The following is a 25,803-nucleotide window of genomic DNA, read 5'->3' on the forward strand; positions in this document are numbered from 1 at the left end:
TGAAGCATGGTGTGGTACGTGTGTAGTCTTGTCATTGTTGCCTCTTCAGGAGCTGTTCTGGCATAAACACTGACCTTGTCAAGTCCTTATGGAAACCATAATCTGGTTCTAATGAGGCAGAACCTCATTTTTTTTAGAAACTGGTTAAGTTCAGGACTAAGACTTGTGAAATGTATTTGAGTTACTGTAATTGAGTAGGGTTTTTACATGTTGTATACATGTACTATTTAAAACAATTTTTAAAATGTGTGATTTTACTTAAGTACGTATGTGTATATATTTTTTGAAAGCACTGTATTACTGAATAAAAAAAGTACTTTTTTTCTTTAATTAAAAACAATTCATGTGAGATTTGTACCCTTGTCCTTTTTTGTAACTACACAAGAAAGACCTCACCCCAACCTGTTATTAAAGGAACTATAAGTACATTTTACTCAATCTTAAGATACTTTTTTACCTTTATTACATTTTAGACCAGTACTTTAATTTCTACTTAAGTAAAATTGTATCAAAATAGTGAAACTTTTACTTTTAGTAGAATATTTCAGTACTCTTTCCACCTCTGGGCCGTGTGTGTGTGTGTGTGTGTGTGTGTGTGTGTGTGTGTCCTTTGAAAACCTGTCTGACGGCAGTTACAGCTGAATAATGCTTTAGTTTGTTCAGCTGACTCAACCATGTACTAAACACAACATTATCAAACAATAATAAGTCAATAATGAAAATGCTAAGCCTAAACCATAACTCAAAGAGGTTTGGAGATGATAAGCAAAAAAAAAATTAATTGAAAAATAATGTATGAATTAATTATGTAGATTCATAATTTTGTAAATTAAGTTTAAATTAAAACTTGAAAGTCCAGCGTCTCAATTCAAGGTATTTATCTAGCATTTGCTTACAAAAGCTTTAATAATTTAAAAACTATCTGTTTCAGGACATTGTCTGTCTGTGTGGTTGTGATATATAATATTTGAACTTTCAGAGAAGTGAAAGAGCAATGCCCCTAGGACTGATGAATCACATGGGCCTTGTTATGGTTGTGGTTATGGTGGAGACCATGTGAATGATGAGGTTCGGTGATTAAATCAGACACAGTCCAGGTTTCAGTTGATGGCTTTATTCCTGCTGGTGTTATTTTCTTAGTGTAAGCGATGCCGACACAGTAAAGACACAACGGACATTTGAAAAAAACAAACCAACACACTCTTAAAAACAACTTCTATAGACATACTGTATATTTTCTGACAAACATGTTGTCAACACACATGTTCTGTTATCTTATAAAGCTGACTGACATGCCCGTCACATAACAATGTTACTGTGATTCCACTTAGTGACAGGATAATTTAATATTTCATGTTTAAAAAAGTGCAGTTTGTGAGAGAAAACACATCTGTGAGTCAAAAGCACCTGGTCACTTGGTGGCACAAAGTGATATTTTTTGAAAATATTTTTTAAATATTGCTGATTATTTTAAATAAATGTAAACATATGTAGGATATTTTATTATGCCAATGCAGTAAAACATATAGCTGGTTAATAAAGGCACAAAGCATTTACTTTGTTATCGATTTCCTCAGCTGAGGTGACAGTGACTGACCTCCATAATAATTAACCATAATAAACTGAGGGACCTCTGGACCAAAACGTGAGAGATTTGAGCTGAGTCATTTTCAGGCTGGAGGTCAGATATACACAGTTTACACTCCTGCTAATGATTGTATTGCCTTAAATATTACTGTTACTGTTTCACCTGAGAATATGACTACAACTGTCAACTTTTTTGACCCTGTATTTGAGTGTGACCATCTCTACTCTGCCACCAGCTTCCTCAGCCGCTGCACCACATCGTCCCCGCTCATCCACGGCACCGTGACCGCCTTGAACTCCCCGGGCATGGCTTCGTGGGTCTCCGTGATCAGCCGGTGCATGGGGAAGTCCTTCCGTGGGAAGGCCACGTCTCGGGGCCCAAGGGCAAGGGCCGGGCAGAAGTCGTTGGCTCCGTCTCCCACGTAGAGCACCCTCTGATAGGGGCGGCCCCGCTCCTGCGTCCTGCGGGCCACATAGTCCCTGACGACCACCTGCTTGCACATATTGACCGGGCACCGCGGGCAGTCGTGGGAGTGGAAGGGTCTGAGCACCAGGCGCCCGTCCCTGTTGAAGGTGGCCGGGTTGGTGAAGATCCGATGGAAGAGCTGGCGAGCCCCTGCCCGTCGGAGCCACGACTCGATGAAGAAGGAGTTGGCATCAGACAGCAGGACCACCTCAAAGTCCTGCGGCGGGCGGTTGCGGAGGAACTGGAAGACGGTGAGCATGCCGGGGGTGGACGGTATCTTCTCCATGGCACTGCGAATGTCACTCTCAGTGACTCCTTGCTCTGCGAGGTAGGCCAGGACGCGCTGCATGTACTCGTTGTAGCGCCCTGGCTGGTAGGTGTCCTTCAGCCAGTCTGGGAGGTGATGACCCGGGGCGGTCTGCACCACTATGTCGTCGCTGGTCTCGTCCACAATGGTCTCATCAAAGTCGAAGAAGATGAGGAAGCGCTTGTCAGAGGCGACCTGAGCCGATTGGGAGGCCATGATCTCTGTGTGTCTGGACCTGTGAGGTTCCTCCTCTCCTGGGGGACGGGGTGGGACATAACAGCAGTTGAAGACTGAGTCTCCCATCATTGACTATGTCACACCTCTTTAACGTTGCCAAGTGGCATCAAATCCCCCTCTCCAGCATCCCACCAGGTGGAGGCTATACCGAGGAAAGCTTTCTGGGAAACATTCATGAATAATGAGGGGTGGGGGTGGGGTGGGAATAGAACAGAACCAGACATTTAATTTAGGAAACAGACATGACAAATTAATAAAAGGTACAATAAAGACCCATAAAGACAGCAAAGCAGCCAACCAATGGCATTTTCAGCCCAGATGAGTGCATCCATGGATCTTTCTATAAAAATAAGGAGTAAAGAAGGGGAGGAGGTGGAGGTGGGGGGGACAATTGTAGAGATTTATATATATATATATATATATATACATATATATATATATACATATACATACATATATATATATATATATATATATATATATATATATATATATATATATATATATATATATATATATATATATATATATATATATATATATACATATGTTAGTATGCAAGCAAGCAAATAAACCGGTTTGACACAAACAAGCAGAGACCGTGCTCTGAGCTTCCTATGGCTGCTTACCTGGTTCGGGGCTGTGGATGATGTCAGCAGATCTAACGTGTTTCGTTACCTGATCCGACCAGGACTGTGGAGACAAAGAGAAAAATCACACCGAGTTCCATGAGACAGACACTCAAATATGGATTTATTCTACATTCACTAACATTTGCTCCACGCCTGAAAATCTATCTTTGTTAAAGTATGTCACACCAGCCTAATGGAGGATTATTCTTGTAAATAATAAAAAATAAAAACATACCTACACAGAATCACAATATCAGTTTTCCTGATCTAATTCAAATCAAATTACTTAAAACAAGTCTTTAGGATAAAATCTGTAGCTGCAGACAAACACATTTAAGTCATATTTAAAAAATAACCGAGAAATATGATCACAAATCTGCTGGTTTGCAAATCTCATATTCCTACCTACTGTTGTCAAAACCACAATAGGACATATAATATAATCTGATTACATGTCTGACATGATGCAACAATAACAATCTGACTATTCCACAACTTAATCAAATATTCTGAACAACAATAATAATAATAAAAATTAAAGAATCAAAATACGATATTCTATTCATATTCCTATATTGTAAACATTGATTTTATGTCTACTGAATGAACTTTTTGGTTCGTTTTTTAGTTTTTCCTTTACCTTGTTAACAAGTTTCAGTGTGTATCGTCTGCTTTCCTCAGAGCTGGCGATAAACCATCGAACATTAGGTGACAAGTGGTTCAACTGGTTAACAAGATAAAAGAAAAACTTCCTGCTGTCTAAAAAACGAATGAAAAAACTAGAAACATTCATAGTCCTGTCTAACTTACAGCCACATTATAATCTGATTAAGACATAATGTGACAAAGACTAAAAAATGTAGTCTAAACACAAATGATTGTCCGTCATCTGAATAGAAAACATTATTCAGATTTTCTTTTGTTTGTTAGAATAAATCCTTTCATATTACTGCTTTCATTCTACATAGCCCGACTATGACGTCCACTGTTGCAAAAATCCCAATAGGACAATGTAATCTGATTAAGATATTTGCATAATGTGACCAGAATTCTCCACGTCTTAATCCGACTATTTCCTTTTTCAAAGACTGACCTTATTTAGATTATACGTATTCCGACTATCTAAATCTGATTATCTCTATTACACTTAGACATATATGTGTACAGGCTAATGTAATTTAATGTAGTGTTGTTTTGAAATGAAGAGAATAAAATATTACCAGTGTTTCGCTTCGGTGTGATCCGGTCTCGCTGAAAGTACCGACAGTTGAGCCCGGTCGCCCGTTTGGGACGCGCGCTTTTATGTGACCGGCAAAACCACGGGAGCCGCTGTGAGCGCGACCGCAAGTCCGCCCATTTAATAACAGCCCACTGCGCGCCCACTGCGCGCGTTCACGCCACTTTTCGAGAGAAGAAGAAGAAGAAAGAAAGAAAGAGAGAGAGAGAGAGAAGATCGTAGAGTAAATATTCTGTTTCCTGTAAAAATCCGCTGGAATAAATGTGCGTATGTTTGAGTCAAATGAACGTTTGTTCTCGCGGCACATCTGCAGGTAAACACCAGTGTTCCTCACCCATCGTTGACAAAGGTGCACTGAGGGCATAAATATCTGTGGTCAGTGGCAGCTCTAAGAAAAGAGACGAGGTCCAGTCCGCAAAAGTGAGTATTTTTAACCCCGGGTTTCCTGGACCCTGGTTTCTGTGAAAACAGAGCACAGCAGTGGTTAAAGGCACATGGAAATATTTGTATTTCACTTCTAATAAAAAAGACTTCACATCCAGCAAAGATTGTGTGTTTTGTGGCTGTGATCCTGTGTGAAGGACACTGGGACAAAGTTAAAGCTGCAGTGCGCAACTTTCAGTTGTTGTTTTTCTATTCATTCTTCGTCAACAGAAATGTGTCCTTCTGTCGTATTCTGTCAAACAATACTATCAGACCTGACCTTGTGTGTACTCACCAGCAGCTCAGGGGTTTGTGTGTGTGTGTGGGGAGGCAAAGGTTTTTGTTGTTGTTTTTTGAACAGTAGAATTCAGTACAATTGTTTGTCGACATGGCGACTTTCATCTCGACAGAGAGCGACCGCTGAATCTGGACAGTCAGTTGGTAACAGCACCAAAGAGAGAGAGACTTGACGTTATTGATATTTTACTGCGTCCTGTCAAGAAAAGAGTTTCCTCAGGTCAAAAATGCACGCTCACATTCCAACTATGTCAGAGACTGACCGTCCAGTTTCAGTGGCGCTCTCTGATGGACATGTCGACTTTAATCTAGACACGACATTCCAACTTTACTCCCCAAATATCAAGTTTAATTTTGACATGTCGACTTTAAACTGTAAATGTTTTCCGTCACGCGTGGCCCTAATACTACTAATATGTCATACTTTTTTTTTTTGTTGTTGTTGTGTGTTTTCAGCCATACTCCAACCTGTCTGCAGCTGTTTCACGTTACCAACACACCACTGTCTTCATCTGCCTCAGCATGAAGCTAATCACTTCCTGTGTGCAGCGTGCAAATTCACCAAGCGGCATGAGGTCTGAACGCAACTTTACAGAGTCGTGAGAAGCTGACGAGACTTAATCAGCCCTGCGTGAACTCATTTGACTTTTTGTATGTAAAAATGAGGCATGTTATTATATCAAATGTTATTATATTTTTATTAAGATAATCACAGCATGGGAGTTTAAGTTGGTTGATTGTTTTTCCACAAGACAATGGTCTAGATCCATGGTCCTCAGTGGTCACCAGCTTCCTCTGGTGGTACTTGAAGGAAAATGACTGTTTTACTGTATTTACCAGGGTATGTCATCGGAGTGGAGCTGATGAATTCTGACCAGAGTGCGTAGAAAATATAATTATAATTAGTCACATTATCTCTCGCTCCATCTTAATCTTTCACTATATCAGTGTGTGAAGTGTATTTGAGGAAGAGGAGGATGATGAGAGAGCAAATGATCTTTTAGGGAATAAATCTGCCTCCTGTGAAAAGTCTGACTTGCTCGTCCTATTTACACCACTGTATTATAACGTTGGTGATAATGGTGTTACTTCGAGAGCGCAACATTTTCTCAGGTGGCTCTTGGTATGAAAAGTTTGAGAACCACCAGCAGGATAATATCTTGTGTGTCCATTGCAATTAAAGAACCACAAGAGCAAACTTTGAGGGCAGCAATCATGTGACTGAAAGACACGACTGAAGCCTCATCTCCTTATCTACCTGCTGACAGACATGACCCCGTCCCCCCCACTCTTCTACACCGCAAGGTATAATGACTAACAGCTGGGGTGGCTGACGATACTTCTAAACCCAAATGGGAATGGAGATGTACCAACGCTGTTATTATCTTCTCTGCTCATGAAGTGAGCTTTGGTACCTGACCACCCACTCACCATCAGTGAATCACTCGCACTTTTCTCTGCACACACGGCCTTCTAGGACTATGTGACTCATTGATGCACCATTTAAAAACTACCTGAGCACACAGTAGGTATTTTAGCAAGGAAACTAGAAACACTGTACATGTTGTGTTTTGTTTTTCAATCTCTTTTGTAATTGGAAATCAATTATTTCGTTCTTTAAGTGGTCACCACAGTGGACCAACAGCCAACATCTATCCCTTGTGTCCTCTGTTACACCAACTGTCCTCATGTCCTCCTTCTGGACATCCATGATCCTACTGTTTATGAAGCCTTCCGACTTTAAAGATACAGTCGAAGCAGATCCAGATCACCCAAGGTCACCGCCTGTGGTGACAGAAAAACCGACCGCAAGGATCTCGCACGTCATTCCGTTTTAAAAGCAAAACCTTGCCAAATCAATGTTTTTGCACGTGAACATTAAAAGAAGAGGAAGTGGTCATAAATAAGAGGACCTCAACTTGCCCTGTCAAAACAAAACAAAGAACGGTTGTTGAACCTTCAACGTCGTGTGCAGCAAGAAGTCACTGTTGGTCAGAATCGAACAATGAGTGAAAAGCAATTCATTCATGTGCAGTAGCACAAGCCCGTTGAAATATAAAGCTTAATAGTCAACTGTAACATTAACGTTACCTGTCAACTTATCCAGCTCCAGGTTTTGTTATCAGTGAAGATAACACATGCACAGAGACACACAAATGGGACACATGTGATAATCATGGCTACTTGTCTTTACTTCTCAAAGTTAGCAGTCAGTTAAATGTATATTATCAAAAAAGGCCCAACTTTTCCCCCCACTTCTCAATTCTCCAGGTAACATACAAAAAAAGACAAACCAGGACATTATAAAGCTGCACATTTTGTACCAGATACAATAATAAAATACGCAATGCTACATTAAGTGGTTAAAAATACAAAGGGGAAAAAAGTATATTGATTTTTTTTTAAAACATCTTTAAAGAATATACAATGTTATTTTATCTTAACTAGCCAAGAATTTTAGTAGAAAGTGCATTCTATATAACAAAGAAAGGAGGAGTAGAATCAAACTGAAATGCAAAATGAAATACGTCGAGACTCCATGAAACTAAACACAAGAAGAATGTGTTTCAGATGAACTATACTTAGAAGTGCTCGTGTGAAGTAGCCAAAGCAGGAGGAACATTGCTTTCACTTTGAGGGAAGGTCCATATTAGAGGAATTTCTTTTCCTACAAAATAGAAAATTCAATTTAAGCCTCTTACAAAAAAAGGCAATGTCCTGACTTTACTGCTATGGTCCCTTCCACAGAAGCTGCCTCCGCCATGGATTCTCCTCCTTTCCTTGCCTAAAAACATCCACTCAAAGTAATCACCTCCACCCTTTCCCTTGCAGCCACAACTGCACTCTGCTCCACAATGCATTGTCAGTCCCTCCCTTCCCTGCGCCTCACCCACGCAGCAGTAAAGTGCAGAGAATACACACAAATGAAAAGGCTCAACAAAAAAGGACAAAGATTCATACTGCAACACGCTGAAGCACTGCAGTGAAACTAAAGGGACAGCATGAGAAGCCGTATTAAGACCCAGAGAAATGGCAGGATAATTGCAGGTCTCAACGAAGGGGGACACCCTTTCCTACTGAGCTTAACCACTTGAGACTGAACACCTTTATAGAGTGGTGGAAGGATCTTAAATTTACTGCTATTGTCTATGTCATGTATCCCCCAAAATACACATATTGGGGCACACTGTAAAAGCAGCTTTTGGTACAAGAGCACTAGGAACGACCAGACAAAAACAGACTGGTAGAGACTAACATGCATTCAGGAATACACACACACGCACGCACGCACACACACACACACACGCACGCACACACTCAACACACTGTCCGAATGGTGACAGAGTAGCAACCAAGCGACCTAAATTCATGCCCAAGATTTCTGCTTCTTTAAAAACAAATAACATTCACGTCGTCGGCTGTTACATTAACACATGTAAATTCTTTGCGCCGACTTGTTCACACACATGTTTTTATATCTATACAAAGACTTCCAAGTGTTCAGAACTGCATGACGACTGCCCATTATCCTGACATTTCCTATTGTGTGCTAAAACAGTATATATATCTACACTACGGAACAATTTGTTAGCTTAAAAGTGAGCAAATCATCAGAGAACATAAAAACGACACAAAAAAATGACTTGTCGGCCATCATTTTGCGTAGGCAACATTCCAGAGGTTTGAACAGGTTTTGCCTGCGTGGCAATGACAGGCATGTCAGTATGATGAAAGTCAATACAAACTGTTAATATTAAAATGCCTCACACCAAACCATGGAATATAGGCTGAGAGGAATATGCATAATTGTCTGTTAAGACCTGCGTTGAAAAAAAAGGTCCCTGGTGTGTGTGTGTATACTGTGTGTATGTGTCACATGACCTTTAACATGGTAACCCGTATCATTTTGTCAGCAGCGAAGGGAGGTGGGGTTAAGTCCTGATGGGGCCGTGTGTCTTGGCCCCTCACAGTGGCAGTACTTGACAGTCACCTGTTATCTAAAAGCATCTGTTGACCAACAGCACTGAAACTGAGGTTGCACTGATCACAGTAAGTAAATCAGTGACCATACGGTCTCTGTCTTTAGGGTGTGCTTGAGTTAAGTGTGAGGCTGCGTGTGCGTGTGCGTGTGTGTGTGTGTGCCGAGGGCATGTCCTGCATAAAATGACTTTCTTGTTCACAAAATATCATAGTCAAAACCTCAGATCCAATGTAAAAAAGAAACCTGGCAAGACATGATGTATATGACACAATACATTGTTAATGTGTAAAATCACACTTCTGAAAATCAAATGGAAAAGCAAAGTTAAGAAATATTTTTACGTACTGGAATGGAAAGCACCATTTAGCCATGATGTGAATCGTAGACTATGTCTGGATTCAACGTAACCATTTACAAAACATTTTAATGTCCGTTTCAAACAAACCTCCCCTCCCCTCCGCCCCCATCACTGTAACCTATGGCACTGCATCTTGCACTACTTCTGTTGACCCCACACAGAAAGTCTCAGCCTTGGCCAGAGAACAGTTGTTTTCAGACAGGAACTCCAGATAATGTCCAAAGATTTGGGTCAGAACTTTCTCCAGGGTATGGCGTTCACGTATGATGAACACAGCACGACATTGTCTGGTGAGAGGCATTCACAGCAGCAGGAGGATCAAAGGAGGATCCAAACGCAGGTGTTACACCTGGCTTGAGCATGCAGATAATCACCTATTCCCTCGTGTGGATTCTCCTGAGTTCCTCCTGCTGTGTTTTCACATGAGCTCATTCAGATATTAACCAAAGATTATACACAGGAGCTGGAAGGAGAATCTCCGGGTTGACATGTGCGCCGGACATTTGCCTTTACACACACATACAGCTGCTCTGCACAATTTCTGGAGAATCTCTGGAGCTCAGTTTTTGTCTGAAAGCAGCCAGAGGTTCAGTTAAAACCAGTTACAACATTCACTGAATATCTGATGCCTGAAGGTCCGCAGAACAAGTTGTGGAACAGGTTGAGTATTGCTGTGGTAGAATCTGCACAGAAAGCCTGTGTGCAAACTTAAGTCAACTTGACTTAAAGATCAAAGTTCAATGACACTTGATCTTGATGATCCATGAAACCCAGGTAATACATACAGTGACCTCCATCAGCAGCTTATGATGACAAGGAGATACTTGATACTCAAAGTATAGACAGAGAGCTCACAAAGAAATGGTTTTGTGTAGACTTCCTCTGAGAACACTGGAGGAAAAAACAGGTGGTAAAGTCTGTGTCAGTTGATCAGGGTTCTGAAGTAAGGGTCTTACTTAAATAATGTGTGAACTAAGGCTGCATCAGTCTAAACCTTTCACACCTATGCTAATGTGTTTTAGCTTCACTTATTGGAACCTGTTTTGAGAGGAATATCCTTGTATTACAGGTCTTGCAACTGAGGCAGGACTATGAACAAGAACAAGGTGCAGTTCAGTGGTGCTGTGGGGCTCCAGGACCCTTGTCAGAGTGGGCCATGTGGTGCAGATAGCTGCTGTCTTCATGCCCACAGTGGTTGAGGGGCTCACTCTTGAAAAGGGCAGGAGGCGGGGGAAGGTGGGAGACTGGGGGCACAGGCAGGTGATGATGGTGCGGTGAGGCATGTTGGGGTGTGTTTGAGAGATGTTGTTCGGTTGTTGCGGGGTGGGGGTGGGGGTGATGGTGCGGAGGGCTCGAGTGGAGCTGCACATGGGAGAATGTGTGTCCTACCGGGCCTCGAGGAGGCATGGGCCCCCCTGTTGGACTGAGGCCCAGGGGAGCAGAGGTGTTGGCTGGGTTGGCAGCTGAGGGTCCGGGTCCAGAGGACGAGGAAGAGGAAGAGGAAGAGGAGTAGGTGTTGGTAAAAATGCGGACAGGCACAGGTGGGCCGCTGGTCTGCAGGACCACAGGGCTGGTGACCCGGAAACACTTCTCTTTGTGCGCTTTAAGCATATTGGAGAAGCGGAAGCGCTGGCCGCACACCTCGCAGGGATAGGGCTTCTCTCCTGTGTGAGTGCGGCGGTGGCGCTTCATGTTGGGTCGACTGGTGAAGCTCTTTCCACAGATCTCACAAATGAAAGGCTTCTCTCCTACACAGATTTAGAAAATAGGAGAGCAGTGTGTGAAAGGGAGACAATGAATCGATGAACAATAAAAGATTACAGCTATACAGATAATATAATATCAAGTTTTCAAGTCAGATCCTTTGCTGTCACATGAGATTGTTTCAAAATCTAAAATAATCAACTGCTGACAAAGTTAACTTTTCTCTCTCCATTTTTAAACATTTCTCTCTATAGACAGCAGCAGCTCTCTTATAAAAATGCAAATAAGATGCAATCTTAAATAGAGGGTCTTTGCCGTCAACCCACCCACTCCACAGGAAGCTATTACCATTCACACATTGAGAAGAGGAGATGTGAAAATGAACAACAGGAGCTCTGGTGAAATGCTGCTCTCATTAACCTCCCTCCATGAAGCCACTGAATGTGCCTGCTACCACCCACACAGCCGTCTATTAACAGGCTGCTGAAGGACTCTCTGAGTGCCTTATACTGGTGTGTTATGTGTGAAGCTTCTTCAGTCCAACAGAATATCAAAAGGCAAAAGCTGATGTGCTGAAGTCTTCAGCTGCCTAAAGCACTGCAGCACCGTCGGTCCTCGTCAGCTTTAAAGGCAATTTACAGTACCACGCTGAATTGGCGTTGCTGTCCATCGATGAGAGAGCTCAATGATCAGCTATTTAGCTCCAACCAATCAGAGGACAAGAAAGCAAATGACAACAATGCAGACATGCACACAGAAAGGGCTCATTTATACAAACCTCATTTCATTTGAATATGCCGAGAAGAAGACTGAGACTATGATGGCCGAGTGACAAGATAAACAAACGCTGCACTTTACATGAGTCAACTTTGAATAAGTCTCCAATTTTTCAAATTCAATGATGAATACAGGCTATCGCCACTTGCTGCTAAGGGAAGTAAATTGCTATCATGGAGACAAAGAATCCATGTGCTGGTTGCTAGTCGGCTGCGGTCGATGCAGCGTGTGTGAGTGCAACTCTCCCATTCCCCCACATGCCATTCGAGGCAGCATCATCGTGGTTGGTTGATCTTTGCCTACGACCAACCATCAGGGCACTGTGTCACACACTGCCGAGAATCCACGGAAATCTGCGTGCAGTTGAACCAAACTTTGGGTGTCTAACATGTGTGCTGCCTATTACAGGGCTGTGACTGGGTGTGTCTCCTCCTGCTGGAGACTAAATTTCAAATGGCAGGGAGAGGAGAGGGTAGCGTAATTACACATCACAAATAGAACCACGGTGGCCAATAGAGTGCAGTGTGTCCACCCACGACAGGCACGGCTTGAGAAAACCAGCAACAGAACGCACAGGCTTCACTGCTCACTGTTTGGTCTTAGAAATAGAAACGCAACAGGGACAGAAAATCAGAGGGATGTAAAACACCATGTGTCTGGGTAGTCATTACAAGCCGCGGTATACTGTATACAAGGCCATTCTTTGATGTGAAAGATCCCTCTCATTATAGAAACTGGGCAAAGTCTTTTTGCTCTTACCACTATAATGTTCTTCTTGGCAACGTCCTGTGTCTTTCCTTTTTTAGGGAGAACATGGAGACGAAATGGCTGACATGAACATAGTATTTTGGAAGTTTCCATCTCTAAACATCTTAGAATTTCAGACCATTTTATTTAGCTCTGCAGCAGATGGAATGAAATAAATGAACACAATCGAGGAACTTCATTAGATTAGTAGGAAATCTTTCTTTTACGGCAATTTACTTGATTACCCTTATTTCTATTAAAAGAACTGTGGACGTCAAACAAAGCAGACTGATTTGTATGGAGCAAAATGTATGCACACAGAAGGGCAATTGTGCTGTCTGTGTAATTTACTGTTACACTAGTGTTTCCTTTAAATAGAAGATTACAAAGATGGAAGAGTGAAAATACCATTAAGGCAAGACTCTCTTTAGCTTCTTTTCAACCCCACTTTTTTTTGTCCAAATCCTCCTCAGACAAGCTGCATCAAAGACTAAAAAGAATTCCTTAAGAGTACTAGGAATACCCACTAGTGACAACCACTAGTTGTTTACAATGTGAACTATGTGTACATATGTATCATGTACAGTATACTCTTCACAGACTCCACCCAGATAGTTCTTGGACCATTAGAAACAAACATTTTTGGAAGCGGAACATCCTCCAGTCCCAAACTTAAACCAAATGTCTTTTAAATGCCACACTGACGAAGTTCCCAACCTCCAGCAAACATTCCTAGATTTGCATAAAAGCTGAAACTAGGTATTCACTTCCTAAAAATGATGTTTTTGTGGGGTGGATGAGGTTCGAAAGGAGCCAAAAACAATAATAGACCAAAAATGGACATTCACCTGCATGCTTTCCTCACCTGTGTGTGTTTTCATGTGCTCGTCAAAATACTGTTTCATGTTGAAGTCTTTGCCACACCACTGGCACATGAACTGCTTGTGTCCGATGTGAATGCTCATGTGGGAGCGCAGTTGGTACTTGTACTGGAACCGCTCGTCACAGTTCTACAGCAGAGAGAACATTCAGAGGCATTTTAAAGGAAAATGTCAACACCAGGTCAGTCAGTATACGAACCCGCACAGAAGAACACTTACACATAGCTGCAGACGTACAAGACAAACAAAACTGTCATATATCACACTCTTCTTTGTTTGACAAAGGATTTAAGAGACGTTATTCCTGACTATTATGGGCATTCAAGTAAAACATGTTGTTCTAGTTATTTAACAATCATGTGTTCACTGCTGTCCATAGAAACATTCCCATGCACATCAGCAGCCAGTCTTGCAGATGGAAGGACTCCAGCCTTGGATACTTGTACACAAAAGGATTGTGGTGAATACTCCTACAAAGTATACTGTTAAAGGTCCACTGTCCAAGACTTAGTGGCATCTAATGGTGAGACTGCAGATTGTAACAAACGACGGACTCTTCCCCTCACCCCCTCAATTTCCCAGGGAACTATGATGGCCTACGCAAACCAGAAAGGATTGAATCCCCCTTTCACTCGTCCTGCTTCTTGGTTTACGCGTCGGGTTTGTGTGGTCAGAGTCTGCAAAGTATGCATCTGCTTTACAATGCAAAACGCATGCTGTGGCTAGTTTTATCTATTTGGGTTACTATAAAACATGATAACACATGACAATGGCCTTGCTGAAAGCACAAACAAAAGGCTTATTCTAAGAATGTAAACCAAATGTGAGCCTGTCAAATAAAAAAAAATAACTCTTGCCTTTTAAATATGTAAATCTCCAGTTTTCTGACAAAATAGAAGTGGAAAAAGCAGGTTCCATAAAGGTCCTATAATACGAGGAGAATGGCCTATATATTACATGCACCTTTTAATACACATGTAAAATTACATGTTACAGTGCAGTGACTTCCAACATTCAATTAGACCAGCTCCACCCATACACACATGTCCCATGTGTCCTGTCCATTCAAGTGGTTGAATATTAAAGGGCCTTTGGTGGGAGTAAAACACCCCATCTGTCAAATCCCTAGTCAGGACAGGGTTATGATTATCAACTGCTACTGTACCTACGACTCTCTGGTGCAAAACAACAAAGCCTAAAAGCCCATTGTGACAAAGTGAATTCATGGAACGAGGTGTGTCAGATCAGAAACACAAAACACAAAATTGATCTCACACTGACTGCAGGAAACTGGTGAATACTGCACATGTGCCGTTTGACTTAAGCTTCTCTGGATAACACAGATGTCTCAACAGTCCCTTTGTTACCCTTTGTGCAGGGGTATTATGAGCGGGAGAGTGAATTATACCATGACAGTGAGGAGGCGTAAAGTTCAAGTGTGGAATTTAGGCTACTTAGGCTACTACAACTAACACCCTTTAATAAGTACATGTAGAAATAAAATGTGGAAAGTCTAAATCAGACTTTTAAAGTGGGGGACTTCACATTCTATATTCATATGGAATAGCCCAAGTGCCACAAATGACGCTGTGAACACACAGACATATAATTTGCACTGGAAAAACCTGTTTTGTCTGTGAAAAGGTTTCTCACTTCATGTCTAAGATGATGTAATTCTGTTCTTTAGTTGTATGAACTCACATAGATATGTTTTTTTTCTGTGCTGCAATGCTCCTAGTTCTTGCATATACATGTGTATGAGACAAAAATGAAGGAATCAAACACACGTGTAGTAACTCCGTATGCAGCCATGTCGCATTTTGATTATGAGAAATCTGTCTCAACTGGATCTTACACCAGTCTGGAGTCATATGATCACAGGATATCGTGTCTGAACAGTTGTGCTCATCGTACCTCACAACGGAAGGGCTTCTCTCCAGAATGCTGTAGTGAGTGGACTTTTAAAGACATGCTGCGTTTAAAGGACTTCCCACACGTCTCACAGGTGAATGGCATGTCCTTAGTATGAGCTGGAAAGAGGACAAAGGCACTGAGAAGCGTGAACAGACCCGGCAGATTTCAAATACCATAGCTGTATATAAATAAGCACAACCAAAAGCTGTGTTTCCATCATGGTATAGTTTGTTTTTGTACAGTACGGTACTGTTTGGAATGGTAAAGCCCTAAGTCAGGCTTGTATTTCCACTGAAAACAGTACCTTTACTAGGTAGGTGGGCAGTGCACTGTGCCCGATGGCCGTGTCAGTGAGATACGTAATGATACGTTTTAATGGTATGCTGACATCGAGCAAGATAACAGACGACAATGTAACGGACAACAGTTTGTGACTGTTTCAACAGGACATCAAGCTTTGCATGAGAATAGACTGCCGGCGTTTCATTCCTTGGGTACCCAAATGAAGGGTAGTGAAAAATGGATAGGTTGGGGTCAGTTATTTTGGTAGTAATTCCTAAGTACCATACCAAACCATTCCATTCGATGGAAACACACCAGAATATAACATATTGAATCAGTCTGGGTTTACCCTTATTCTTAACACGTAGAATATATATATAAAAAAAGTGCCATTAGAAACAGAGTCACAGAATAAAGTATAAAAATAGATGGTGTTCAGTTATATTGGCCTGTAACCCATGTGGTGGCTCACACTGACAGTGGGTTATTATTAATGTGAGAACTGTGAAAAGAGAAGGACTCCCACTTACCAACCATATGCTTACGCACATGAGCCATTGTGTAGAATTTCTTCTCACAGATTTCACATGAGAATTTCTTTTCTGCATAGCCATGCACAATCTTGATGTGCTCATGCAGTGACCAAAGCTTCTTAAAAGACTTGTTGCAGGAGACACACTGTAGAAAAGACAAAAGTATTAAAAACATAGCTTATTACAGTTGCGGAGAATAATGAGAACCAAAAACATGAAGGCCTTAACATGGTTCTCATGTGCTAAAATGATTTCTTTGTACTCCAGCTCCCTCTGCTGGAGGAAATGTGGCATAGATTTAATTTACTCAAATCTACAGAGGATTTTAACACATTAGATGCTGTAAGGGGAATAGATATGGCTTTAATTTAGTCTTTACATTCATTCTAAAAATACCACATAAAATACACTTCAATACCTCTTTTTCTACATCTATACCAGTCACAAGATGACCACAGGGGGAAAATAGGCATATAGCTAATCATTATTTATATGTAATTATTGATTTTTCCCCCCAAGATTTTGCAACTATTGTTGAGCGCGCAGATCAAAAGTAGAAAAAGAAAATAATCGACGAGCCTCATGTGCCGTTGTGTCTGCCAAACCGTAATACATTTCCTGTTTGTAGCAGACAAGACAAAATATGATTTACATGCCTTCACAAGCTTTTTCAAGGAAGCTAAATTTAATGTTTTTTTTACAGAATAGAAAGCAATACACAGATTATACAGATATTCTGTACATATCATACCAGACCCACAGCAGAGAGGCATCCCTGCAAAAACCAATATGTGCAAACAATATGCTAACATGTTAATTTTGTGGACTCATCAGATCAAAGTCAGTTCTTCTAATTTGCCTTAGAATCTGCCACATGTTCTACAAAGCACTGGCCAACACATCATGTGATCCCAACGGTCTCTCTCTCTCTCTCTCTCTTTTACTTTCATAATGCACCAGTGAAACTGTTGAGTGCACAATGTTTTCCATCTCCCATGAAGTTCTATCACAGGCTGACAGCTGCCTCAGGCCTGTTACAAGCCTCACTGGTACTTTTATCACTCAGATGTGAAGCTACTGAAGTCGTCCTGTACGAGACACATTTGAACTTAGCCACAATGAGTTCCTATCTGATTAGGATGACACAAGTGCGTTCCAAGACAGTCAAGAATGCAAAGGGTGGTTATTGCTTGAATCGGAGTAGAACGTATGTTAGAAACCGTATGTTAAATGGATATTTGGTGTTTTTGTTCAAAAGCATCATCACCACATTTTACTATGACATTATTAACATAAACATACAGTAAAAGTGGTAATAATGTCAAATTTGCAAGTCAGTGTGTAAATAGTAATTCATTTTATTTTAATTACTTTATTAATTATAAAGTAATAAAAAATGTTTTTTAATATAATATTATATAATAAAATATAATATATTTTTATATAAATTATTAATTTAAATGTAAATGCACACAAATAGGTAAACCTGCTCGATTCAAATTATTATTTTATGAAAGGATAAGGATAAACACAATAAGACCACAAATTTGAAATGCTGTTATCAGGTTGCATCTCTAGTTAGTTCTAGTGTTGCCTTCTACACACATAAAAAAGCATTAGGTGGCTCTGCATAATTCTTCATCTTCATTAACACATGAACAAACCTGTGTTTTCAGTTTCGACAGGTTGAACAACAATATGAGTGATGCAAATCATACTAAGCAAATCATGGGGATATATTAATCCTATTCAAAATTTAACACCCTTGAGAGTTGACTTGCCACATCACCTTTTACCGTCTGTTTCGGGAAGTGAAACCATATTGGACCTACTCATGTGCATGAGTTGTTAGCAACATTTAATTAAATCTAACATCAGTTTAATGTATGAAAACACAGAAATGTATTATAAATATCATAAATAAATCATTTGAACAGGACAGACTTGCGTCTAATGTATCTAGACATTGATGTTAGTATGGTAAAGCATGGAAATAAACTCTGTGCCATTCAGACAAGCATTTGTAGGAGTAAAATGTAGAGATGTGGTGTGAGACATGAGCGGTTCTTTTTACCTGGATGTTCTTCTCACAGTCAGTCTGCTGATGCAAGGCCAGCTCACTCTCCAGGACAAACTTTTTGCCACACTTGTCACAAATCTGCATTCGCCTGTGTGTCACATTCATGTGCTTCTCCAAGTACCAGCGTGTGTTGAACACTCGAGGGCACTTCTCACACGCCAACATCTCCCTTTCCTCCACCTCTGCTTTGCCTCCCGCTGCTGTGGTCATGGAACCGGCAGACGATGGCGCTGACCGGGCTGATCTACGGATGCTCTTTGGCGGGTCCATGTGCTTCCGTCGCCCCCTGGTTGTCATTCCAGCAGTGGCAGTCCTGAGAGACGTTCGGAGGCTTTTCCTGCGTGGCTGGCTGGGAGCAGCTGTGCTACTGGCACAACGACGGGCCCTCTTTGACCTTGTTTTGCGTCTCTCAATATCATCTTCGTCATCATCTTCTTCCTCTTCCTCAGGGCTATCTTCCTCCTCCTCCTCCTCTTCTTCTTCTTCTTCTTCCTCCTCCTCCTCTTCGTCATCATCGTCTTCATCATCACTGATAGGTCTTACCAAGTCATCTGGTGTGGTTTTGTTTTCACCTTTGGATACATGAAGAGTCTGGTTGTTCAGGTTAACCTCAACAATGATCTGTTCGCGCTTGAAGCCCTCTTCCTCAACGTCCTCATCCTCAACCTCCTCTTCCTCGTCGTCCTCCGTGTCTTCAGAGGAGCCATCGTTGCCAGCCTGGGACCCCTGCGTCTCCACCTCCTGTCCTGCTCCTTCCTCTCTGAAATATTGCTGATGTTGCTGTGGTGCCGCATGTTGTGTGGGCAACTGACCAATATTCTGATCCCCAATGGATGCCTTGGCTGCCATTTTATTGTCCACTAACACAGAATAAGGTTTGCCACCAACCTCCCTCTTATAAAGCTTGCCCGTCAGGTCCAGATCTGGGTTAGGGGGGTGAAAATAGGTCTGGGACAGTGGCGCCCTACGTGCTTCTTCCTGTGACATCCCGCCAAGGCTCGGGATGGAAACCTCTTCCTTGAGGGTCTGGCAGGATTTCATAAAGAGGGAGGGGGAATAGAGGGGTTAAACTGGTCACAATAATGGAGATTTACTGCTACGGTGCCTTGTTAGACTAGTGTATTCTACAAGGAGAGGCAGGGGATGCCACACCAATCCCCCACCTTCCCTCTGTGAAGGAGACAGGAAGGAGGGGATGAGGTGAGAGAGAGTCAACCTGATTCAAAGAGAGCATCCATGCTGTCCAAGGTAGGGAATGCTGTTGGAAAGACATACAAAATCTTCCCAGTTTAATGTCATATGCTTATAAAAAAAAATCTGACTGCAAAATCAAAGGCTGATTGTCTTTGATGCTGAACATCTGAAGCCAGCTTCCTACTCAGTAATTATATGAAATGTAAGCAAGAGCCAGATCCAGTTCCTCTGATGACTGGTGGTCTACTGGGTGCCAGTGTCTTCAAATTGCAGAGCAGGTAAAGACAAGCTGAATGCCAGACATGAGACTCCGGTGTCATGCTTGAAGAGCCATTTACAGAGCATTACCTGCAACATAAGAAAAGACAGGACATGAGGAGAAATATGTGACATAAGAAAAAAAGGCCTTCTTCCACTATTGGCGCATTTCCACCGGCTCTACTTGCCTCGCCACGGCACGATTAGGTTGCATCTCCACTACAAAAAAATACCTACTTAATGTGGGCGGAGTCATCATGGCTGAATGAAACTGCAGTGACTTCGTTTTATACGTGGCACACACACAAGTGACTAGTGACTTTACCCCAGACTTCTGTAGTTGGAGATTAACCAACATTTTAGGAATGTTAAGTAGTTTTATCTTATCTACAATTTGGCACTGTTCAGCTTGATTTCTGTCCACACGTCTCCTACTCCACAGACTACAGCGGCTAGTGATGCGGCTCGCGATCAGTGGCGCTGTCCCTAAATACACCACTCCACTTTAAAACACTCATGTTAAATATAGAGGTTTCCCTGGTAGTAGTTGGAGATTAACCCAAGTTTTAGGATTGTCAAATAGTTTTAAGTGATCTACAGTTCGGCTCTGTTCAGCTTGAATTCTGTGTGGGTTCTCTCTTCCCGTAACGGGACTCTGGCCAGTCAGCGGCCGGCAGTCTGACCAATCATCGCATAGTACCTACTACTAGCACGCTTGGAACCTCGCCGGAGCAGGTACTACAAATATCTGTACCTGGAATCAGGTAATATGCTAGTGGAAACGCTACTTAAACCGTGGCGTGGAGAGGCGAGACGCATAGAGCCGGTGGAAATGCGCCATATGCATCACTTGAATCTGTGAGCTGAAACTACAACCATATTTCCAAGCGTCAAACTGAGCACCACATTTGCCCACACACATTTCAGTGTCATGTGTAGGAGTTGAAACCACAGCCTTTACAAATGAGTGTGATGCTTAAACTTTAAAAACAAGAAGTGTAAATATCTCCAGACCACAAGTGAAACAAGCTCACTATATAATACAGTATAATGCACAGATTTTGCATTCTAAGGTGACATGACATAAATTTTCTTAATGTATGTTAATTTAATGTCACATATCATTTTAAGATAAATACCTTTTAATATATGCAAGAGCAAAAAAACTTTAAAAGTTGATATATTGTTGTAAGTTGCAAAGAACACTAGGTAAACACTGATATTATAGGTGTTCTGATCATTTCAAAAAAATCCAAAACAAACATAATGAGGAACAACTGATTAAACACAATATCGTATTCCGTTTTAAACAATACTAAAGTGTGCACACCACCCATTGACTGTTATGGAGCATAGTGTAACCACAGCTCAGGAGCCTGTAATGCAGTTACAACCACAGGAAACTGCATTTCAACCTTTCAATTATGCTTAAGCACTGCACAATTCAAAAGCTATCATATCAACGTTTATGCAAGTTAAAGATGAAAACAACAGCATTAAAAAACAAATCAATTCATTTTACAGTGGACTTGCTAATATATGGTTGTTTGTTTCTGAGCTTCTGTTATTTTGGGGTGTTCTGACCTGACAGCTGGATGACCTCAAACAACCTTATACACACCCTGCACACTAACGTGTGCACTCGGGCGGTTGATTCTATATAAAACCTCCCAAAGTACGAAGTGTAAAACACGTTTCCTTTCTTTGAGGCAGCAAACATTTAATGTTTTATTGCTTTGAACAACTGATGCATCATCATTTTCAAAAGAAGATCAACATCATAAATAGGACAAGTGGGACTTTCACAGTTTAATTACTGCTCACCTGACCCAAGAGAACGACTTTGTTCTAATCTTTAATTTACTACCATGATTAAAATGAAAGCTTTGCAAGAGGTTTACAAAAAGGACTGAGAGTGCACAAGGATGAAAGTAGAACTATGAATAAATGACTATTAAACAAGTTCTGTTAAAGATTGCGTCATTGACTACAGTCCTAGTTGAGCTTACACCTGCTCAACATATTAACAATAAAATCAGAATAATTTCAAATCACAGCTTTACTACTGAAAAGGTAAATATGAAACTAAAAACAAGGTTTTTTTAATTGACACATTTTCAAAGCAGATTTGTAATTTCAACCATAACTTAAGTTCTGATTCTTAATATATCTTGTGATAAATTTTAACCGATTTTCCTATCATCAATTCATTCCAGTGGACTGAAAAATGGCACATGTACATGTAAACTGTGCCCAATAGTGTTTGATGGGTTTCCAATTAAGTCAAACCAAACACAAGTGAAGAATATTTAATGCAGATTTCAACTATCAAAGCATACAACACACATCTGTCTTCCTGTGTTTGCCAACAAACTGATCCTTTCTGAGAAAGCAGCTCGAGAGCATTAAGACCACAGGAGGAGGGTGATTGCTGCACTCACAGCACAATTCAATTCACATGGTTGTCTTGGACTCAAAGTCTGGTAGATTATCCTGCTTCTGGATAAATATAAATTGCATTGCAAAAAGCACACTGCCTGACTTCAGTTGTGATCAGCTGGTTCTATTCTCTTTCAAACTTGTACATGCTTAAAGTAAATGATAATGGCAACCAACTTTGCATTAAACTGTCCTCTCACAAAAGAAATGCTAAATTTACTGTTGCAGAAATTCAATATGCACATGAATAAAACACTCAGTCTGTTATGTAACCAAAATAGAGTAAAAGCCTTCCACTCACATGTCGTTATCAATGAGTCATTTCAGAGTTTCGCTTATAGTAATACAAAGCGAGGCTTTGATGTGGGGATCGTGTAGAGCGCAAATTCTCAATATCACCAGTAATTATCCGACACAATCACTTCATCAAGACTGGCAGGCCTATCCAATCATTGTCACTGTAGTAGATTACTTTAAAACAACAAATCACATTAAAACAGAAATCAAAAGTTTATTAAACAATAAACAATTTAAAACCTTGCTTATCTGTGCTTCAGAGACATGAGAGGAACCTAAAACTCATTTCATTCAGGAAAGCCACAAAATCTCATATTCTACTTTGGCTTACGGTTTGAATGACACAGGACGGAAGCCTCACGGCACTAAACATATAAACGTATTTGCCAAAGCCTGGCAGAGCTGTGACAGTTAAGTAGACGAGACATCTTAATCAGCCAAAAATATGTCGAGTTTATTTCTTATTATGCAGCAGTGCTCTTCAAATTCATGCTTGTTTTTCAAGCTGAGACTATAATGAGCTTTCCCTTTTGCAGCTCGTAGCAGACGGTGTGAGGGTTCACATTCCTTACTCTGTCCCAACTCATAAGACTTTAACCAGTTCGCTGTGTGGTGCGGAGCACTGCAGGGGTGCGCAGTGCCCCTGTGGATATTTGGTCTTTAAACCCATAAGCAGGTCATAGAGCAGTGACCATTGTTTTTGGTCTGAGGTATCACAGAAGAGGACCATCTTGAGCTCTACCATCCAATGTCACTTGCATCGTTTGCTGCTATTTACTACTATATTGTCCCTGTTCTGAAGAGGAAAGTTAACATGGAAATGTTGAAAATACATCTTCTCCATAAAGCCTGATTCAGCATGCACAATAACACTGAAACAACAATGAAACACAAACATGGCCCACCATGATTATCTTGACCAAAAACAATTGCAATTCACGATATTATAGCTGAAAAAAAAAAGCTTTAACTTTGTTTTTTTGGTTGCTGTTTTTTTTAAAACTTAAACAGGATCAAGATCAAAATAAAGATGCAGCTCCACCATTTAAAAAAAAAAAATCACAAGGACTGTATGTTAGGGAGTTAGAAATAATTTTAAAGTCACTTACGTGAAATATAAATGTTTATCTCACAATTCAAACTTATCATGACAGTAGAAATTCACCACAATTAATGTATTGTAAGACCTGTTTGTAAGAGTGATAATATCCTATATTGTCATATCACTAACAAACATGAAGGACTGGGTCCAACATGGCTACTAAGACCAAAAAGATGGAATACATAACTCCAGTTGTGAGGCTGTTACACCGACTTCCCATCTGCCAAATAATTGATTTTAAAATATTGCTGTTAGTCTATAAAGCACTAGGCCTAAAACACATTTCTGACCTGCTGGCTCAATATGAACCAACCAGACCACTAAGTTCATCTGGGTCAGGTTTGCTTTGTGACCCCAGAACCAGGACAAAACATGGGGAAGCTGCCTTCGCTCTGGAACAAACTCCCAGAAGAACCTAGAACCCAAAACCTCTGAGTTCTAGGTTAAGAAGTTTGCCACTGTGTTTAAAAAAAATAAATTTAAAAATAAAATCATCAACACCCCTGCACCTCAGCCATAACTGCAAGTTTCTTTCTATTTATTTTGCCTCTCTATTTAAATGTCTTTATTGCCTTTTATATCTTTAATGTGGCTGCTGCTGCTGTATTTATCTTGCTATTTTTATTGTAAAGCGCTGTGATATGCCTTGTTGTTTAAATGTGCTATATAAATAAACTTGCCCTGCTTTACTTCTCCTGGGGGGTTAAACAGCGCGAAAGCAACACCAGCCATGCATTTTGGAAGAGAAGCCAGCTAGAATAACGCAGCTCCCCTCTGTGTTTATAGTGCTACATCTTTTACACAATCTTCTTCAGCTACACGATCTACAACTGACATTAGAGTGCGTTTGAGGCAAAGGAAGCATTACTAGAAACAGCAGGAATTCTGAGCAGGCCCGGCCAACTTAGGCTACTTAGCTAGCTAGCAATATTCCATATATACTAACCTGCATACACATCACAAGCTAACTTGGCTACATTAGCCCAAGGCGCAGCCATAAATGAGGTTACCCAGCATGAATAACAACAATATTACATTGTACAAGCTACACCAGCAGAAGACTGGCATTTGTTGATGCATGCATGAGCTCACAACACACAAGAGGACGTTCACTTTTTTTAACCCAAACCGCCCCGATAAGCGCTAGTTAGCTCAAAGCTAACATAAACGTCGGGTATTTAGCATCAACGTTACACTTCATTTTGACAGTGCACCTTCGCGGAGAAGTGTGACAGTTACTGGAGCCCCACGAAAGGCAAGGAAAAGCCGCCGATGTCACGCTCTGTTAGCTACGTACCTCGTATTTTGATGTGCAGGAGGAAGAAATGCGGCGCTTTTCGGAGAAAAACACAGACAGCTGTGAAGGTTTGTCTGACAAACCCACTCAACTCGACACTGTCACAAAGTCACTGCTAGCTCCGCTCACCGACATTTCCCTCACCGTAGCCTCTGCCGCCGGCTCCCGGCGACCCGTGTGTGGCTTTGTCCAGCTACTGCCATGCTTGTCACATGCGCAAAAGCTTAGATTTAAGTTAGACAGCAACGTTTACTTGTCGGTTTTTCTTGCTTACCTCCGTCAAGCGCGACCTCTCTTGCGCTCGTGCAATCAGAGTTGCACAGATTCGGGTTTTGCACGCGCACTTTTCTCGCTCACCCTCCCTCTACATTGGCGGATGTGTACTTAGAGGTGCCAGTGGTCTTTTTTTTGTTGTTTCGAATGTGGAACAGGATGTGTTGATGTGCGTTATGGGCTGCGGAGGTACCTGCGCCGGTGCGTCCTCCTCAGCCCCGCTACGTGGCCCGGCCAAGCTCTCGCGCGCACCACTGCCGCCGTCCCGCGCTCATCCCAGGCATTCAGGCCGCTGTCTGGTCAGGCGCGCGCCCGCGTGTCTGGGTCTGTCCTCCGAGCCAGACAGGGCACAGTGCGCGCGCACGCTGGGCTGAAATCACTGATTGATTAAATAATAATGAGTAGACTCTGAGGACGATTTATCCCCTTAAAAGAACACTATGCAAGTTTAATGAACCTGCTCCATTTTCACAACATACCTCCACTAATATGGTGTTTT

General features: G+C 41.4%; 2 protein-coding genes and 1 long non-coding RNA gene across 8 annotated transcripts; 1 reads left to right on the forward strand and 2 right to left on the reverse strand.

The window, feature by feature from the left end:
* Positions 1–1,098: 1,098 nt before the first annotated feature.
* Positions 1,099–4,861, reverse strand: phospho1 (phosphoethanolamine/phosphocholine phosphatase 1). Of its 4 annotated transcripts, XM_044050025.1 has the most exons (4): positions 4,801–4,861; positions 4,450–4,629; positions 3,227–3,290; positions 1,099–2,614 (listed from the first exon to the last, which is right to left on the reverse strand). In XM_044050025.1, exons 1-4 carry the CDS (start codon positions 4,828–4,830, stop codon positions 1,809–1,811), a joined length of 1,080 nt encoding a protein of 359 aa, XP_043905960.1. In that variant the 5' UTR covers positions 4,831–4,861; the 3' UTR covers positions 1,099–1,808. The 4 variants fall into 4 exon arrangements, with proteins under 4 accessions (XP_043905960.1, XP_043905962.1, XP_043905963.1 ...); XM_044050027.1 differs by lacking the exons at positions 4,450–4,629; positions 4,801–4,861 and adding an exon at positions 2,896–2,937 and having other exon boundaries at positions 1,099–2,758; positions 3,227–3,260; XM_044050028.1 differs by lacking the exons at positions 3,227–3,290; positions 4,801–4,861 and having other exon boundaries at positions 1,099–2,758; positions 4,450–4,497.
* On the forward strand, positions 4,666–6,020 carry LOC122784711. The gene is made up of 3 exons (XR_006362212.1): positions 4,666–4,689; positions 4,780–4,886; positions 5,643–6,020. It is a non-coding gene; the product is annotated as an uncharacterized LOC122784711 (long non-coding RNA).
* Positions 6,021–7,357: 1,337 nt separating this feature from the next.
* znf652 (zinc finger protein 652) lies at positions 7,358–25,629 on the reverse strand. Of its 3 annotated transcripts, none has more exons than XM_044050665.1 (6): positions 25,498–25,629; positions 18,439–19,986; positions 16,362–16,509; positions 15,550–15,665; positions 13,620–13,764; positions 7,358–11,274 (listed from the first exon to the last, which is right to left on the reverse strand). In XM_044050665.1, exons 2-6 carry the CDS (start codon positions 19,483–19,485, stop codon positions 10,640–10,642), a joined length of 2,091 nt encoding a protein of 696 aa, XP_043906600.1. In that variant the 5' UTR covers positions 19,486–19,986; positions 25,498–25,629; the 3' UTR covers positions 7,358–10,639. The 3 variants fall into 3 exon arrangements, with proteins under 3 accessions (XP_043906600.1, XP_043906599.1, XP_043906601.1); XM_044050664.1 differs by having other exon boundaries at positions 25,306–25,629; XM_044050666.1 differs by lacking the exon at positions 25,498–25,629 and adding an exon at positions 25,032–25,298.
* Between the last annotated feature and the right edge of the window lie 174 nt (positions 25,630–25,803).

Source organism: Solea senegalensis, linkage group LG19 (genome assembly GCF_019176455.1).
Source record: "Solea senegalensis isolate Sse05_10M linkage group LG19, IFAPA_SoseM_1, whole genome shotgun sequence".
NCBI lineage: Eukaryota > Metazoa > Chordata > Actinopteri > Pleuronectiformes > Soleidae > Solea > Solea senegalensis.